Source organism: Bubalus kerabau, chromosome 9 (assembly GCF_029407905.1).
Source record: "Bubalus kerabau isolate K-KA32 ecotype Philippines breed swamp buffalo chromosome 9, PCC_UOA_SB_1v2, whole genome shotgun sequence".
Lineage (NCBI taxonomy): Eukaryota > Metazoa > Chordata > Mammalia > Artiodactyla > Bovidae > Bubalus > Bubalus kerabau.
The window spans coordinates 40564865-40583905 of NC_073632.1; the positions used below are offsets into that span (position 1 = coordinate 40564865).

General features: G+C 40.2%; 1 protein-coding gene across 3 annotated transcripts in view; it reads right to left on the reverse strand.

Moving 5' to 3' along the window:
* The window catches only part of SLC35F1 (solute carrier family 35 member F1), a 426615-nt gene that overhangs the window by 92015 nt on the left and 315559 nt on the right, over nt 1–19041 (reverse strand). For all 3 annotated transcript variants that reach the window (XM_055535079.1, XM_055535077.1, XM_055535078.1), the window contains exon 3: nt 1856–1983. In XM_055535079.1, the coding sequence (XP_055391054.1) occupies nt 1856–1983 (128 nt within the window). The remainder of the gene's footprint in view (nt 1–1855; nt 1984–19041) is intronic.

Consider the following 19041-nt stretch of genomic DNA (forward strand, 5'->3'; position numbering starts at 1 on the left):
GCTGTCTTCTTTGCTTGAATCTCTTTCTTTCCCAACTAATCTTCCACTACTCTCCCAAATCTCACTCCATCAGCAATCCCTTAGGAAAAAACCTCCCCAACTTTCCTGTTTAGGTCAGGTCATTCTGACAAATGTCCTTGTAGAACTGAGTTGTTTTCTTTTTTAAAACCTTTAGCCCTGACTATAATGATTTTGTTGCTGTTTAGTCGCTAAGGTGTCAAACTCTTTTGTGACCCTACGGACTGTAGCCCGCCAGGCTTCTATGTCCATGGGATTTTCCAGGCAAGAATACTGGAGTGGGTTGCCATTTCCTTTTCCAGGGGATCTTCCTAACCCAGGGATTGAACCCATGTCTCCTGCTTAGCAGGTGGATTCTTAACTGCTGAGATGATATACCCATTCACTTGGTTATTTGACCAAAAGCTGCCTTTCCCATTTCCTGGAAGCTCCATGAGAATACAGAAAGTATCTATTTTGTTCTTTTGTTCACACGTGTTCCCTCCCTAATACACTGACTTGAACACAGAAGTATTCAGTACTTATTTTTGAAGTGGCCGAATGAATCAAACTGGAATAATTATTCTCCAATCATATTCCTCAGGTTTCCTGCCCCTAAGCTTTTGAAATACAAAACAACAGAACCAACATGGTTCCAAGAGCAAACACCTTTTCTTTTGACCATTTATTATTATTTAATAGTTTTTTTTGTAGGAAGCAAAATGGTTCTAAAATTGTTAGATTCAACTTGCTTTTTCACTTTCGCCATCCCTTGCTCAGTAAGTTATAATGAAGAAAAATGTATATCGGTAACATTATTATTTTTCTGCCTTTCTGCAGAGTTAAACTTTTTATAGAATGCAGCATTAAACAGGGTGTGAGACAGTTAATTTGAGAGAGGTGTTGGATGGATCAATGGTTGTGCATAACATGGGTTGAACAAAACACTTGAGGACAAGGGGAACGTTGTTAAAAACCTTGTCACTGTTGACGAAAGGAAACTGCAAAAAACATTTGTATAAATCCCCACAGAACTTAAGCAACCAGTAATTGGTTGTGAATTTTCAATGCTTAACAAAAGAAAACAAAGGTCAACTGGATTTCCAAAGGGAGACGTTTCCTTTTCATGCTCCCCAAGCCAATTTGTAAGTTTCCAGTCTGCACTAATGGGCCCAGTTCCACCATGAAGCCAGCGTCCCTCTTTCTTCTCCCACTATATACACCGGTATAGACATTCCAGGGCCCTCCACATGTGGGAATTTCTGTGTCCCAAAACACTGGAAATCAATGCAATTTAATTAAGTTCTTTAAATATTTTTGAGTGTTTATTATGTGCCGGGTTTCGTATGAGGTACTAGAGATTCAAAGGTGAAGAAGATATCCTTCTTGCTGTGAAAGAGCTCGCAGCTTGGTGGAATAGGAGGAAATAGTCAGACAGCATTCTTAGGTAAGTCAGACAATGAAGACAGAGCTTTAAAATGAAGTGTTGGGAGCAGACGAGAGAGAGACAGAGGCGTGTGTTGTCACTGTGGGGCTTCTGGGGGTGGGTGGGACCTAGGCTGGGTTTGGAGCACCGTGGCTGTTTTCCCAGCGCCCATCTACCTCACTGCTCCCTTAATGGGCGACAATGGTTCTTGTGGTATACTAAAATCAAAGAAGAAAGAGATGTCCAATTACATGTGAGTTAAGAAAAATTAAAAGAACGCCAATATAAAATTTAAGTTAATTTTTAAACATTTGATTTCCTTCTCATTGCAAAATCTACAGACTAGTATTCAGATTCCCAAGTGACTAAACTGAAAGCAAACTACATCTATAAGATGATATGGAAGATAAGAACAAAAAAGAGCCGTGGTACCTGGATACTGGTCAGAGTCGTGTACTGGTAAGCCTTGACCACCAGATAGTTTGCTTCCAAGTCTATCAGTCCCAGGATCATGTATTTCCACCATCTTCGTCGTAAAATTGCCAGGAGGTTTTCTTCTCCTGCATTACAAAGTTAAAAAGAAATGGATTACGTTCTGAACACACTAAGAAACTATATTTAGAGGATGGTTGGATGGCATCACCGACTCAATGGACGTGAGTTTGAGCAAACTCTGGGAGACGGTGAAGGACAGGGAAGCCTGGCATGCTGCAGTCCATGGGGTCGCAAAGTGTTGGACATGACTTAGCGACTGAGCAACAAAAAAGCATTATGCTGCTGCTGCTGCTAAGTCGCCTCAGTCGTGTCCGACTCTGTGCGACCCCAGAGAGGGCAGCCCACCAGGCTCCTCTGTCCCTGGGATTCTCCAGGCAAGAACACTGCAGTGGGTTGCCATTTCCTTCTCCAATGCATGAAAGTGAAAAGTGAAAGTGAAGTTGTTCAGTCGAGCCAGACTCTAGCGACCGCATGGACTGGAGCCTACCAGGCACCTCCGTCCATGGGATTTTCTAGGCAAGAGTACTGGAGTGGGCTGCCATTGCTATAAAAAGCATTATAGTAGTATATATATATATTTTACCATACCTTATCAAACTTTTAAGTAAACAAATACATGAGCATGTCAAAGAATGATGTTTTTACTTAGTTTACTAGACTTTATGGTAGATTTCAGCCCTTCAAATTAGTGCCTATCCCAGAGCAAGACAGGTTTTTAGTTCATGATGTGAACTAATTTTCTCATGAACATTTGAAAAAAAATTTTCTCATGAACATTTGAAAAAAAATTAGGTGAAGTAAAATGAAAAGGATAAGTGTTCAGAAAGGCTGCATAAACACGTGAAATCCAAATCATCCTAAATGTCTGGATTGTGGTAAACTAGACAAAAACAGAAAGAGGTGGTCAAGTGGAGAAAAGTCTGTGCTCTGCTGCAGATCTATAGTCAGGCTCCAGGATGCTATGAGGAGGGCTTGCTCAGCTCTGAACCTTACATTCAGGCGGTGTGTGGGTGATGGGGAGACAGAGGAAGCTGGGGGTCACTCATGGACAAAGAAGAGTGCCATGGGCCTTGGCTTCAATACTGCCGGCAACTGCAATCTTCGCATCTTGCTTAAGCTGGTGGCATCAAAACAGACTTTGAGCTGCTTAGTTTATCATCCTTATTCTTACATATTGCAAGCCTGAAACATAACTTTACTTAAAGTAGGGCAACATGTTATTAATAATTATAGCTTTCTGGGGCCAACTTGTGAAGTATTCTTAGAAGATGTGGAATATGCAAAAACCCTGAGTGAATGGTGATTCTTGATACCAAAGAAACAATCTGAATATTTGGCCCACAGTATACTTTCTCTTTGACTTCTTTGGTGGCTTAGTGGTAAAAAATCCACCTGGCAATGCAGGAGATGAGGGTTCAATCCCTGGATTGGGAATATGCCCTGCAGAAGGAAATGGCAACCTGCTCCTGTATTCTTACATGGGACAGAGGAGCCTGGCAGGCTACAGTCCATGAGGTAGCAAAAGAGTTGGAGATGACTTAGCTACTCAACAACAGCAACATGCTTTCTCTTGCTTTTCCATGTGTGAACTCCCCTACATGGACTATTCTTATGCCAGCCTTCAAATGAAGAAGCAGCCTAGACTCTACCACCAGGAAGCCTTCCTAGATCTCTCACTTTGATCTTCCAAGACTCAGCTGGGTTTCCTTGCTATGGGTTCCTTTAACAGTCTTTATGCCACTGATACAGTATTATCTCCCTGTATTATAAAAGTCTGTTTTCTGACTCTGTTACTCATTAGATTATTAATAATTTGAAGACAGTGGCAGTGTCTCAGTCACCACTCTAAGACCCAACCATGCATGGACTTGTGAGTAGTCAATAAATAATACAGTATCTATGAACACATTTCACATTCAATAATCTCAGCAATGTTAAATAACATTGAAATTGAAATTTTTAATTTTTAAAATATGTATACTATAAACATTCATGCTCCAGACAATGAAAATTGTTTTCTAGTTAGAATGTAGACAACAGCTGACATAAATTAATTTGGTGACCATTTTACACATTAATACTCCATAGACAGGACATAAAAAGGTCAATGGCATATTGAACCACAAAGCTGCAATTTTAAGGTCACAAGTCATTGTCTCAGTTAATTTATACGATGAACAGAGAATTGCTAAACCCAGAGCACACCAGCCACATTTCAATACGTGACATTGAAAATCTAGGTCACGGTGCTGTTTGTTTCACCAATCAATACATATTCAAAGTGATAAAGATTCAAAGGGATGATCCGTTTCTTGCTGTTCTGTTGAAGTTAGCAAGCAAAACACTAAACAAATGCTCCCAATTGTTTCATTTGAGCACCTGAAAATGTACAACACGCTTGCTTAGCAAAATTATCCAGAAAGTCAAGAAAGCACTTTTTATTTTGGCTGAGCAAAAAATGCAACCCTTAAAAGTACTGCTTAGGGATTTATCTACATGACTGTCATTAACACTGATGAACGACAGGTCATTAAAATTCTTTCTAGAATAATGAAGATATATTCTTAAGAGCCTTTGTGCCAAAATGCTTTCTAAACCTCATGAAACAGGGCCATCCATAAAAACACTAGCACAATTGGTAGTATGTTAACATTTTGAAGAAAAAAGAATTTTAAAAAATTAACTAGGAGGAGTAACATAATCTATGGGTGGAAACTTTAGAATTATAATTTGGCATTTAAATGGGTTCTGTTATTATTTTATTATCAGTATGTTCAAATATAAATAAAAAGCACAGAGAATAATATGATAAGGTAATCTTCAACTTGATTTAATCAGTGTTAAATGTTGCCATGTTTGTTTCAGAATTTTTTCTTTGAGAAAGGAAATGCTGAAATGATGAAACTGAAGTCCCCTTTGTGCGCCTGCCAGATTCCATTCCCTTCTCTCCTTCCTTAAATTTCCATCTTGATCTTGTTGCGTATCCTTCATGGTCAAATTTCTGTTATACATTTTCTACACGTGTATGCATTTCTTCAGTAATTCTATGTATTTATTTTCGGCTGTGCTGGGTCTTTGTTGCTGACCAGACTTTCCTCTCATTGCAGCGAGTAGGTGCTGCTCTCTACTTGTGGTGCATGGGCTTCTCGTTGCGGCGGCTTGTCTAGCTGCGGCCCCCGGGCTTTAGAGAACAGGCTCAACAGCTGCAGTGTGCTGAGCTGCCGTAGTTGTTCCACTGCGTGTGGGATCTTCCTGCACCAGGGATCCAACCTGCGTCTCCTGCACTGACAGTTGGATTCTTTACTGTTGAGCCTCTGGGAAAGCGCTACAAATGTATGTATTCAAGTGAAAGCCTATTGTATGTACTGTACATGTCATCCTTCTAGGGTTCTTTAAACTCAACATTTTTCTAGAAATATATCCCTATCTTGTATGTAGAGAATAAATGTAATATCTTTCCCATGGACTGCAGCCTACCAGGCTCCTCTGTCCATGGGATTTTCTAGGCAAAAGTACTGGAGTGGGGTGCCATTGCCTTCTCCTTCAAATATATATAATCATATATAATAATATCATCTATAATATATATGATCATATATATATGACATATATAAATCATAAGTAATAATAGATACATAATCACATTTTATGAATATGCTACAATTTATCCAGTTTCCCACTGATAAGACACCTAAGTTGCTTCCAATTTTTCTCTAAAGAACATCCTTGTACATGTGTATCTCTATAATTGGCTTAACAGTTTAATTTTGTTTTCATTCTCTTTTTAAAGAAATGTGGAGTATGCAAGTGTTCACAAATGTGTAAAACATAGTTAAAGGTACTCTCCTAATTAAGTAATGTAGCATTCTGGCAACAATGATTATGGCAATAATTGAGAATAGACAGAGAAATTATTAAACAGTCTTGGTCATGTGAGTCATACCTTATTTCACTAAGCATCAACAGAATGATCAATGTGTTTTTTTTTATTTTTATAACAAATACTTATATGATACTATGTATCAGCCAGTGTCTATGTGCTTTACAATTATTAATTTACTTAATCCTTATAATAACCCTGTATGGTAGGTATTTCTATTAACTTTATTTATAGATGACAAATTTGGGACCTGGAGGAGTTAAGTCATTTGCCAGAAAATTCACAGAGATGAGCCAGAATTTGAACTCATGACAACCTGGCATTAGGTTTCATACTCATTGGTACTGCACTATTTTGCCTCACTGGTTTGTAATTATGGCACTGTCCCCAGGAGTCATTCATTTCTCATTAAAGGAGCTATCATGACTTGTTTGGAGAAGGCAATGGCACCCCATTTCAGTACTCTTGCCTGGAAAATCACATGGAGGGAGAAGCCTGGAAGGCTGCAGTCCATGCGGTCGCTGAGGGTCGGGGACACGACTGAGTGACTTCACTTTCACTTTTCACTTTCATGCATTGGAGAAGGAAATGGCAACCCACTCCAGTGTTCTTGCCTGAAGAATCCCAGGGATGGGGGAGCCTAGTGGGCTGCCGTCTATGGGGTCGCACAGAGTCGTACACGACTGAAGTGACTTAGCAGCAGCATGACTTGTTTATCCAAACTCTACTGCAGGGTGACCCGTGGCCAACTCCAGGGAAGTGCCCGTCACCTTGAAGCCGACGTGCATGGCGCCCCCTGGTGTTGCCGGTGCCCAGCGGCCCAGCCCTGTGTCCACCCCTGAAGCTGCTTTGGGATGCACATGTGTCCCATCACCATCAGTTCAGTACCAAAATGTTGATGCCTCCCTGTCTGCATTTAGCACGACAGTTTCCCTTGTGAAATTTAAAATACGGCTTTAAGTCAAATTGATAACTTAACAAAGTCTAATGATAAAAATTACTGTTACATGCTGTCCTGCTAGTTGAAGCCTCGGGCATAGTAACAATGGTCGCACATCGAGTAGGGAGAGCGTGGCGGTGGTTAAGAAATAACTGAATGAAGGAAGAGGAAACCCCTGTGCAAAGAACTGCCACATTCACGGCAGCGACTGGAAAACAGAAGGGCCTTGATTCATAGGACTCTCGCTCACGCCCAGTGGTGGTCTGCGCAGAGAATAAAAGGACTGCGAGACAGCATCAGAGGTGAATTCAGCAAAGGGAATAAGACGCTTCATTATTCTCGGGGCTGCATTTTCATTAAGGGCTTTCATGGGTGGTGTGATCCTGCAAGGTGTTTTTCTGCAAGAACAGAACCCAGCACGCACTGCACAGAGGGTCCGCAGCGAGAGTGAAGCCCCCGCACAGAGGGGGAGACCCCTGCCTGAATGAAGCCCTCCTCGGCTCCCGGCTTGAAGCCATAATGCCATCTTCCTTTACCAGAACTCCAAGGGACGAGGTTAAATATTCATCAGTGAATTTTAAAAAAAGGAACAACTGACGATGGAAGTTTTAATTACTCACCTTTAAAAGCTGAAATTTAGGATTAGGAAGTAGAATTCAAAACCATTCTCTTTCCTCAGAAAAGTGAACCAAGTAAATGCGCTAATAATAAGGAAATGGAAATGGTTCACAAAAAGAACTGTAACCAATTGCACCTCATATTGTAATCCGAGGGTAGGGATGGACTATAAAAAAGACAAATAATGAATATTTAAAATTGTTTTGTATAGTTTCATTCATTTTTATTATTAGAGCCAGAGAGTGAGCTTAAGAAGAGCATAGAAAGCCATCCTTTACTGTTTTAGCTTAATAGCAAACAGACCTTGGTTTGGCCTCTGATGTACATTAGTAGTATAAGTTGGTTAATGGGTCTGAACCTTAATTCCTCTACTGTAAAATGGGGACTGTCACAAAAATTTAATAGGGCACTGTAGATTAAAAGCAGTATGAGTGTCATATTTAAGCTAATATCTAATGCCAGGTATGTGCACAAGATGAGCTAGCGAGTACTGGGATCCTGGAATCCCTGAATCCTTGACCAGTCACACACCACACACGTGCTCAGCAAGTGTGATGGAGACTGCATGGCCCAGGAAACTGAACTCTCGTCGTGTCTCATTAAGGCTTTGGCCGCACATCCTCTGTCTCTTACTCTTGTGATTGTGATGGATCACGCTGCAGCCAGCATATGATGTTTGTTTGTCCAGACTAGAGGCAGGCTGAGGGCTACGTCCTTGACCTTGATGCCTCTCCCCCGGGCCAGATCCTCGTCGTGGCGCTCTGGATCTCACTACTTGATCTGGAAATGGAGGCCATGTGAACATACCCTTGAACTAGACCTGACTTTGTTTCCTGAGACGCTAGCCCGCCTTTCCAGGGTGGGGGTCTCTCAGGAGGTGTTTCCAAGGTGTTCCAAGTTGACCACATTGTCTGCCAGTGACAAGCAAAACATAGAAGAGGAAACCACACAAAAGGGTTCAAAGAAAGCCGAGAGAAGAAGAGACACGGCCTCAGTTCCCACTTAACTCTTTCCACATCCCTCTCACTCAAGCTCCCACTTGGTCTGCACGTCCCAGGCTAAACGCTGCCTCCCATGTGAAGCTTCCCCGGGTTCTCTGCTCCCGCCTCTGCACTTATTTCTCTTTTTCACATCTCCTCAACTATGCCTAGCAGAGTGATTTAGACAAATTATTACCCAATGTAAGACCTTGTTATCAAGGTAAGATATCTGAATAACACCCTTAAAATCTACTCAATCATCTGGCTGTTTTTCAGAAATGCCTAACAAAGGTTTGGAAAAATATCTAAAAGCAACTAAAAATGAAACATCATCACATAAGGTCCTGGTGGGCGTGACTTTAAAAGTCACACGTGTGTAAAAATGACTGTATATAGGATAGGTTTTTAAACAGTAAGTTTACTTTATTTTTCTCAAAGTTACCTTTTTGCATCGATGAGTAAAACAAAGTATTCTAGCTCCAGTTACAAACACAAACCTTTCTGATGCAGAAACATGTACACACGGTGATATGAAAATCTCAACTTCTCAACGTGTATCTTTCCATGTATATTACCCTTTTAGACATGAAACAGAGCTCTTCAATCTTAGAAACCTTTTTTTTTTCTGTTGTTTTGAAGCTGTCATCTTTTATGAAGCTAAGACACACAATTTTATGTGGCATACATATACCCTGCTGCTGCCGCTAAGTTGCTTCAGTCGTGTCCGACTCTGTGCGACCCCATAGACGGCAGCCCATCAGGCTCCCCCGTCCCTGGGATTCTCCAGGCAAGAACACTAGGGTGGGTTGCCATTTCCTTCTCCAATGCATGAAAGTGAAAAGTGAAAGTGAAGTCGCTCAGTCGTGTCCGACTCTTCATGACCCCATGGACTGCAGCCTACCAGGCTCCTCTGCCCATGGGATTTTCCAGGCCAGAGTACTGGAGTGGGCTGCCGTTGCCTTCTCCTACATATACCCTACATCCTTTGAAATAGAAAACATTCCTGTGTTCTTGATATGTCATAGGAGAAAAAACACAATTGCTAACATTTTCTTCTTCATAATAATATAAGGCAGTATGAGTGTGCCTTATATCGATAGTAAGCCTACTTAGATTTTACCATAAAGGCTATTACAACAAATGGACAAACAAAGAGCTTTTCTGAAAGTTCGGGACATCTAAAACCACATCCATGAAAACTGCACACTGACTATTAAACTCTGTTGACTAAAATCTAGGTGTTACAAATTGCTCTACCTCTTAAGGAAAATAATGTGTGAGATCCAAACAACTCCCCCGAAGTCCATTCAGAATTGAAAAACTAGATACACATTTAGAGCATCCATTTAGTATTCTTAGAACACTGTAAAGAATGCAACCACTTGCATGGCTAAACACTGTCACTATTGATCACTGGAAGAGGAACCTGAAAATATTAAAGATGTTCAGTTGTTGTATGATCAAATACGAACCAATACGATTGTCTCCTACTAGGGACATAGAAGGCTTTGAGTCACGCCTAGTGGCTAGAGACTCAGATCTACTGGGCTAGAGACTGCCAAATGGGCAGTCAGTCATGCCTACATACTGGAGCTACAATTAAAACCCAAACACAGAGGTTCCAGTGAGTTTCCATAATTGGCGAGATTTTGTCCATATTGTTACACAGTGGTGCTGGAAAAGTAACATGTCTTGTTTCCATTGGCAGAAGACCACGGAAGCCCTGGACTTGGTACTTCTTTAGGACTCTGTCCCTTGGTTGATTCTAAATTGTATCCTTTTCCTGCAATAACTATAACCATGAATGTAATAGCCCTCAGGGAGTTCTGTGAGGCTTAGTAAATTTCTGAAACCGGCAGTGGTTTGGGGGACCACAGTTCCATCTGTGAACCTGCAATTGGCCTCAGGCGTGAGGGTGTTCTTGTGTGGACTCTGAACTTTCTCGTTTGGACTAAGCTCTCACACTGGTGTGAGGTATGCGTAGTGTTGAAGCCGTGCCCCTAAAACTTTGTACTAGGTTTTTCTCAAGCACAACTTAAGTTGTTCCTCACTTGCTCAAGAACTTGAGTACAGTATTTGGCACATCTCAACAAAACCAGAACCCAGAAGAACCCTTCAGGTCTGAATTCAAATTAAAACGAGTGTCCTTTCCAGGTGATTTTAAACAATGTATGTGATTAGTTGTGGTCTTGAAAAAGTATTACAACTTTGCACTTTCAACCTACATGTTCCATCATTATAAAGATATCACTTACAATGGGAAATACTGTTCATCAGCTCAAAATGGTTAATGATAGATTGGCTGTGTGTATGGTGGGCGGGGGAGGTAGTGGATGCTTTGATTTGAAATTATTTAAAGCAGTCATAATGCAGTGATGGGCGAATATAAATCTATTTTCATGTGGCGAGTCTGTAGAGAGGAAAATGTATTTGTCCTTTTTAATGACAAGACTATTTTCCTTCTCTTCATCCCATTTTGTGAAAAGTGACCCTATTTGCCTTCTGAAGGTTTCCTGTAATTGGCTCTGATGCCTCCCGACATTAGCAGATGAATCTGTCAGCTCTGTGAATTTTGTTTTGAAGAAAGAGCTGTGTAGTGGCTAATGACACACGATGTGAGGGGGAGAGGCCAGAGCAGCCTTGCCTCCGGACTCCTGCCACTTGCTAAGTGTATTCAAAGGACAGCATGACAGAAGGTGCCAGGCTGAACTCTTGAGAGCTGACCTTGAGCTCTGACATGAGAGCATCTGTCATGATGGACACATAGGTTAGACCCAACATGGAAATCAGCAAGAGGAGCATCAGTGGGCCAGAAGCCTGGCTAAGCAGAAAGCTGGGGGCCTCCCCTTTCCTGTCTGTGCTCCCATCGCCCATCCCAAATGTCAAGCACAGATCTACCAAGGCCACTTCTGCTACCTGACATTTATTTTTCATTGAAAACCATTTGTCAGGACAAGGCCAGAGGCACCATATACTTCTCTCTCATTTAACTGCCACGCTCTATTCCAGGTTAAAAGCGTGGCATCAGAGAGACCTGTGTTAAAGTACTGACTCTGTTACTTAACCGGCTGTATCACCTTGAGAAAGTTTACTCATTTACAAAAGGGGAAGAACACTGCTTAGTTGAAAGTGTTGCTGCACCAATTAAATGAGAAAATATATGTAACGTTTCTGGCTTCCAGTAAATACTTGGTAAATGACAGCTATTAACAGCCTAATGAAGAAGCTATTTTTCAGATCATGAAATCGGGTTTTGAAGAAGTTTAAGCAATTTGTCCAAGGTCTGTCCTGATTTTTACTGCAAAGCATTCACTATTCTAAGAAAGATGCTTTTTGTTTACAAGGTATGTTTAATGCAACAAATCAGAAATGTTTTTTATTTATATAATCTTTCTGAAATTAAGTTCAGTAAAAACAGGCAGCATCTTCTGAGCAATGCAATAATGGTATGCAATGTATGCTTTAACAATACATAGAATACACATACATATATTTTGAAATATACTTCCATCTGAAAATATTGAAGAATATATTCATCGAATTAAAGAATTTTCACTCTACAAACCTAATGGAAATGAGCACCATAGCACCCAGGTTATCATTTTTAAAAGGTTCCACCGAAAGAAATAATAATCTTGGAGAAATGATTGATTGCAGATCTGGGTCAGGAAATGTAATACAAGTCAAACCTGGAACATTTCCTTATACAAAAGAGCAAGGAAGCAATAAAAATTACTTGAGTTGTGTCAGAAGGACTCAGAGGCCAACTTGAAGTGTCTTTCATATAACAATAATGGAAATGGATTGAAATGCATCAGATGGATTTAAATCCATGAGTTCATAAAGAATCCAAAAGCAACAGCAATAACAAGAATCACAACCAAACAAATTTAAAAAACTAACTGGTCACTATTGGAAGATAGTAGTAAACCAACTCATTATTTTGAAGATTGGTAAAGGAAAATAATCAAGTTTTCTGCTCAAGGATTCTTATATGAACAATGCCACTAGGTAGCTAATATTTAGTAGATGAAGGGAGATTGTTCTTTATGGTATTACTCTAGCTAATGAAGAGGAAATAAGAGAATTAGAATACCATTATTTTTGTACTCTCTAATGAACTAATGGATATATGCCTTGAAGGTTAAGCTACTGGCATTTTAAAGAAAGAGTCAATGAATGTTTTGTGTACTTCCAGATAGAGGAACAAAACACTACCTATGGAAAAAAGAAACCAAACCTGATCGAGTCTCAGGATTTAACTATACCAATTTCTCAAATATAGAGGTCACAAAAGTATGTTTTGACACTGCTATATTTAAAATGGATAACCAACAAGGACCTACTGTGTGCACATGGAACTCTGCTCAGTGTTATGCAGCAGCCTGGATGGGAAAGGAGTTTGGATACCTGGATATGTCAGCTGAATCCCTTCACTGTTCACCTGAAACTATCACAACTTTGTCAATCAACTATACCCCAATACAAAACAAAAAGTTAAAAATATATGTGTTGAATTGCTCTAGAAAGATTCAATTAGCAAAAGTCCATATTGAAGGTGGGAGGAGAAGGGGATGACAGAGGATGAGATGATTAGATGGCATCACCAACTCAATGCACATGAGTTGGGTAAACTCCGGGAGTTGGTGATGGACAGGGAGGCCTGGTGTGCTGCAGTCCATGGAGTCGCAAAGAGTCAGACATGACTGAGCAAACTGAACTGAACTGAACTGATACTGTGGCATATACTGTAGTAGAGTTTCCTCAGTTTGGCTTGGAGGATGGCAGGGACAGCAGCAACTGAGAATATGTCACAAATGCAGACTCTCAGGCCAACCTGAGACTCAGAAGCAGCATTTGATCAACTGCCCAGGCAATGTGTATGCATCATAGTTTGAGAAGCAGTGACTGTGTGGGCCACATGATTCTCAAACAAATAAATTGCAATTAAAATGAAGTCTGTAGGTTAAAAGAACTCAAGAAAAATATCAACCACATGCAATTTGCAGACCTTATTTGCATCCTGATGCAAACAAACTATATCTATTAGACCATTAGAAACGTGAACACTGACAGGATATTTGGAATTACTGTTAATTTTAAATATGATCATGATATCATGCTTATGTTATTTGTAAGCTTTTATCTTTTGGAAACACACACTGAAATAGTTAGAGATGAACTGATATAATATCTGAGATTTAATTTAAAATCATACAGGAAGTGGGAAGTGGCAGGAGTTAAGGATAAAATAAGCCTGACTATGAGTTGAAATTTGTTGAAGCTGATATACTAGCTCATAGGTGTTCATTACACTATTCTGTCTACTTTCCTATACGTTTGAAAATTTTCATAATAAGAAAGTTATAAAGAGAAGTTCCACTGTGAAGAGAGTTTAGCTGGTAGACGAGCGCTGGCTGAATGTCTGATTATCAGCGGTGTCTGTGTGCCTGCAAGCCCTTTAAAGCATGTTACTGGCGTAGTCATATTTCCCTTACAGTGTCTTTCAGTTGCAAGTGGAATTATCCTCTTTGACAGACAGAGAATGCAGAAGTTGGAATTCTGTTTCTTTCATGTCTTCATTTCAGTCTCGGAGGTCAGGAAGAACACTTCGTGATTCACCCTTAACAGCCAGCTGAGCTTGTTCATTTCCCTGCGTTCTGTGTTTGTGGCAGTGACGCCCTTGTGCTATTGGCCAAGATGTTCCCTGGCCTTGTTGCTTCCTTTACAGACAAAGTCTGTCTTGGTTTGGACCCCAAAAGCCCTCCTAGGGAATCTTTTGGTGCAATGTAGTGTCTGTACCTACCACTGAAGCTCTGTCAAGTTACAGATGGAGAAGTCTCTCAGGGTTGGGGGCGCTGTGTTCAGGCCCAAAGATGCTGTAAAAGTGGAGCCCCCTGAGTGCAGTAGCATCAGACACAATTTTAAGAGATGGCATGATCTGAATCGTGACTAACAAGAACCAGGAGAGGAAACAATGGCAGAAAATAATTGAATATCCATACCAAGCAAAGCCTCCCGTGTTGTTTGGCAAACACATTCAGAGTCACAGATATCAATCAGTTATTTCAGGTCGCACTGCAGGGAGGCTCCAGACTATGTCACCATCCTTAACCACAGACACGGGTCTGGAACAAGCCATTTGGCAAGGCTAAAATATTTGGACGCAAAAAAACAAAACGGGATAGCCAGTGATTCAGTTGTTTCTGCGAGCGTGCTAAGTCTTCGCTTCAGTCATGTCCAATGCTTTGCGACCCTATGGACTGTAGCCCAACAGGTTCCTCAGTCCATGGGATTCTCCAGGCAAGAATACTGGAATGGGTTGCCATGCCCTCCTCCAGGGGATCTTCCTGACCCAGGGATCAAATCTGAGTCTCCTGCATTGCAGGCAGATTTCTTTACCGCTGAGTCACCAGGGAAGCCCTCAGTCATTTCTAAGATTATATAAACATTTACTTCTTGATGAAATCGGATTTTTGCCATCTCTACCCGCTACATCCCCCCTGCCAGCTTTTCTAGTCTGGCTCTTAATCCTGAGTGCACAGTAGAATCACTTAGGGAGCTTTTAAAATTGCCAGTTTCTGGGTTCTACCTCAGTAATTCTCCTTGCTCAGCAGGTCTGGGTAGGACCCAGGTATCTGCATTTTTAAATGCTTCCCAGAGACTTCAGTGCTGCTTGTCGTTGACTCCATTACATGTTGGTAATCTTGATCTAAACTAATACATAAACTGACCTATTCTTCCCTGAGGCATTTAATCTCCTGGGCCGACTACCTGGTCAGCTGGCGACTAGAGCCAACTGACAGGGTGGCTCTCTGACGTCTGTTCTAAATCTATCGACACCAAGGGAAGGGAGGGGCTATTAATGGACACATGGAGCTTTGTCCTAAACCCTATCTTCTAAAAGAAAGAGCCCCAATCTCACCCACCTTGACTTTTCCTCTGAATTCTTACAGGCCTTATGCATAGTTCTATTGATTGGGAACTTATATCATTTCTCATATTTTTCCTGTCCTGAGATAGTATTAAACTTAGGGAAAGCAAAGCCTCCATTTTATACTTTTTTTTTTTCTGCTACATATCTTATTGTCTGCTTGAAAAATATTTATTGACTTTCTATTACAAACCAATCCTGAAATATATATATTATAGAGCTATTCCATAGGACCTAAAACCTCTATCTTGATTATCTTCTATTACATTTAGGATGATTTTAACTTTCCACAAATTTACTCATTTTTTTATTGTGTGTCAACTATGGCACTAGTGAATAGCTTGTATGCACTGCCAACGTTGATAAAACCTAGTAATCCAAGTTAAAATTCATAGACACGTATACTTCTGAGGAAAAGGTCAATTTTACCATATAATATTTTTTACAAAACTCCACAACAAATACAAACCCTAATGACCCCATACTAATTGTCTTGCTTGAAAACTGTTTCTGTTCTTGGATATGTGTCCATCCAGTGAATGTAAACCTCTGAGAGTTAAAAAGAATAGTGTCTGTGAATGTGTTCCAGAAATCACAGGCTATGCAATAGCTTTTAATATGGTGTTCCATTGGGACTTCCTAGGACACCAAGAAATAGTAAGAGCTTAAAACTGAATAAAAGAAAACGACTCAGATTTCCAACCAGTAGTCTGGATCCGAAGTAGGGAAGCATAGGCTAAAATTAGCATCCCTAGTGTAAATCTGGAAGATAATTCACTCAAGTAGTCCCTATTCACTCAAGTAGTCCCATCAACCTTGCTTTTCTTCACTTTTCAAATCTTGGATCATATTCAAGACCAAACGTGGCATCACCATCCTCCATACCCACCAAACCCAGTCTATTTTAAGATCTGACTTCAGCTGAAACAGAGACGTCTTTCGTGAAGGTTATGGAGGTTGTCTGAAGGCTGCCTGAAGGTTGTGGGTATGCACTGGGCTGAGACATGAAGATGCTAACACAGCTAACCCCTCCGGGGAAAACTTGACCATGAACAGGCACAGTGTCAAAAGGCATTTCGAGTGTTTCTTCCTACTGGTCTTCTGAGTGCACCAGGCCAGTAAGCACCCTTTCTCCATTCTCCTTACTTCACCATTTTGCTGAGAGGCCTCTGCCACTCTCATTTCTTCCTTGATAATGGAAACTTAGACCCACCCATAGACTGATATAACCGCACCCAAATCCCAAGACTAGCATTCTGCTTGAGGATAAAACTTGGGCCATCTGTCCAGTCTGTGGACCTGCCGTCTGTACCCTGCCATCTGTCCTACAAGCTTCATCCAGGGCAGGAAAAACTAGGCTTTTCTCTTGTCATCTCCGCACTGCTCCAAGCATGAAGCTGACCTTAGCAAGTAGACAGATAAATAAATAATGCTTCAGGAAAGCAACAGAAAGAAAAATTTCCAAGAGAGGGAGTTATTAAACTGACCTTGCAGTATCCTACCAGAGTTTAAATTAAGGTCCATTGTGATGTCACTGCTGTATTTTTGAACCTGAGGTCAGGAGTGGAAAAAGCAGACGGGCACAGTTTCAGCAAGGAATATTTCAAATGCTGAGTTAGGATGAGATGATTCTTTTTCAGTAATCATTTCTTTTTTTTTCCTCCATGTGATAAAATATACATAAAATCGACCATTTTAACTGTTTTAAGTGTACAGTTAGGTTCCTCATATAAACAGAATCATACATTATTTGTTCTTTTGTGTCTGGCTTATTTAATTCAGCAGAACATTTTCAAGGTTCATCCCTGTTGTATTAATAGAAAGTACCCGAATTCCATTCCTTTTGAAGGCTGAGTAATATTTCATTATATGTATGTTCCACACTTTATCCATTCATCTGTCAGTGGACCCTTGGGTTGGGTCCGCCTTTTGGCTATTGTGAATAATCCTGCTGAGAACACTGGTTACACATATATTCTCAAGTCCCTGCTTTCGATTCTTTTGGATATACATGAGGAAGTGGAATTGAGGTAATGATTTTTTATAAATTCTCGACTCGTTAATCAAGTTATATAATGAAGAAGCTGTTACAGAGAACTCTTTTGGGGATTGTTTTTGGCCCTTCTTTGTAGTCATCAACATTGGGTCTTTGAAATCACTGGGTCCTCAAGCCAGTTAGATAATCATTCAATTTTTATCACACTTGGAATCTAACTCAGTTTAAGAGCAGTCTATGTGAATGAGGATAGGCATGAGAGTGGGACTTACACATTATTACATTCAAGTTCTATAGGAATCCCGGATAGCTGTTATTTTGGGATTAAACTAAAGTTCACATATAAAACCACTTCACTCTTTTTAAAATTTGAAAATTTGCAATCTTGTGAACCTCTGAAATCATGACTGTAATAAAGTGACACTGAGTCAGTATTTCAAGCTCTTCAAATAAAGACCATAAGGAAATCAATCCTACATTGTAAGTATATGATTGAGAGTGAATGAATAATCTTCATCAATTCTTATAACTTTCTTGTAAATAAACTACTATAGAAGCCTCTGACCCAATTAATTTCAACCATTTCCTGACTTCTAACTCTGCAAACATAAAATAATTAGAAAGCCCCCTATTTCTTTTCTTCAACATTTTTTTCTGGAGATACTTACCTTCTTTACCTCCCATAAAACTTTTTAGTAGTACGAATGATAAGAGTTCTAAAGACTATGGGATCTAGAATAACTGTGCATGCCAAACATCCAAAATCTTTGAATTCTTGAAATGAACAGTGTTTATATTCCTATAGAAAAAAATTATGATATGAAATACACTTTAACATCTGTTACCTTTAAGTGACAACCAAATTTCTTTGATAGGTGAGTGAGGAATCAAAAGTCCTTGTTTCTCATTCGGAATACACCACATTCACATTGCTACGATAATCAAGCTTTGCTGCTGCCTGTAATATTTGTCTAATATACTCTGAAATCCTGGAGCTTCTGACAGAGTCATCACAAGCTAGAAAGTTGAAAAAAATCTCAGATAAACATGCCATTCTGAGTTAAAAATATTAACTGTATCACACAAAAATTTGGTGTATTAGGCAAATAAATCAAGACACCTCACCCTGCTCAGTCTATCAGATCATTTCTGCCACTTCCCATTATAGGAGAAGATCGTCAGCCTGGTTCCTATTGCGGCAAGAATTTACACTAAAATACTCATGAGTTCCTCTACCCTTCTGGCCCACCATTGTCTTGGTGTATCTGTTGCCTAGCAACAAGACCATCTTATCTATGCAGGCAAATAAACTTTAATACATATTAGTTGAAAGTATTTCTTGGTCTTTCTTTTTTTTAAAACTTTCAAAAATACCCTTTTGTCACATACATTTTAAATTGTATCTTTTTTTAACATATAAAACAACAAGGGAAGATTCACTGTGCAGTTTTCAAATCTATCCTGCTTTATCTACCTCAGTACCTTGCAGTCTGGCCAAATACAGAAATCCCCAAGGAACGGAACACATCTGAATGCCAACGTACACTGCGGTTGGCAGCTTTTTCCCTGGCTTTTCAGCGACACCTGCCGCACAGTGCACCTTGCTTGAGTCAAGGACACCAGTGGCCAGACCCTAGAGGAACACTAAGGTTCTCCTTTGCCTTCTGATAATAGGGAAAATAGTATAAGCAAGCTCCCTGGGGAGAGATCTTTGGACACATTTTGTTCACCAAATACTGAAGCTGTATCTTTCACGTACAATTTCAAGAAAAGTG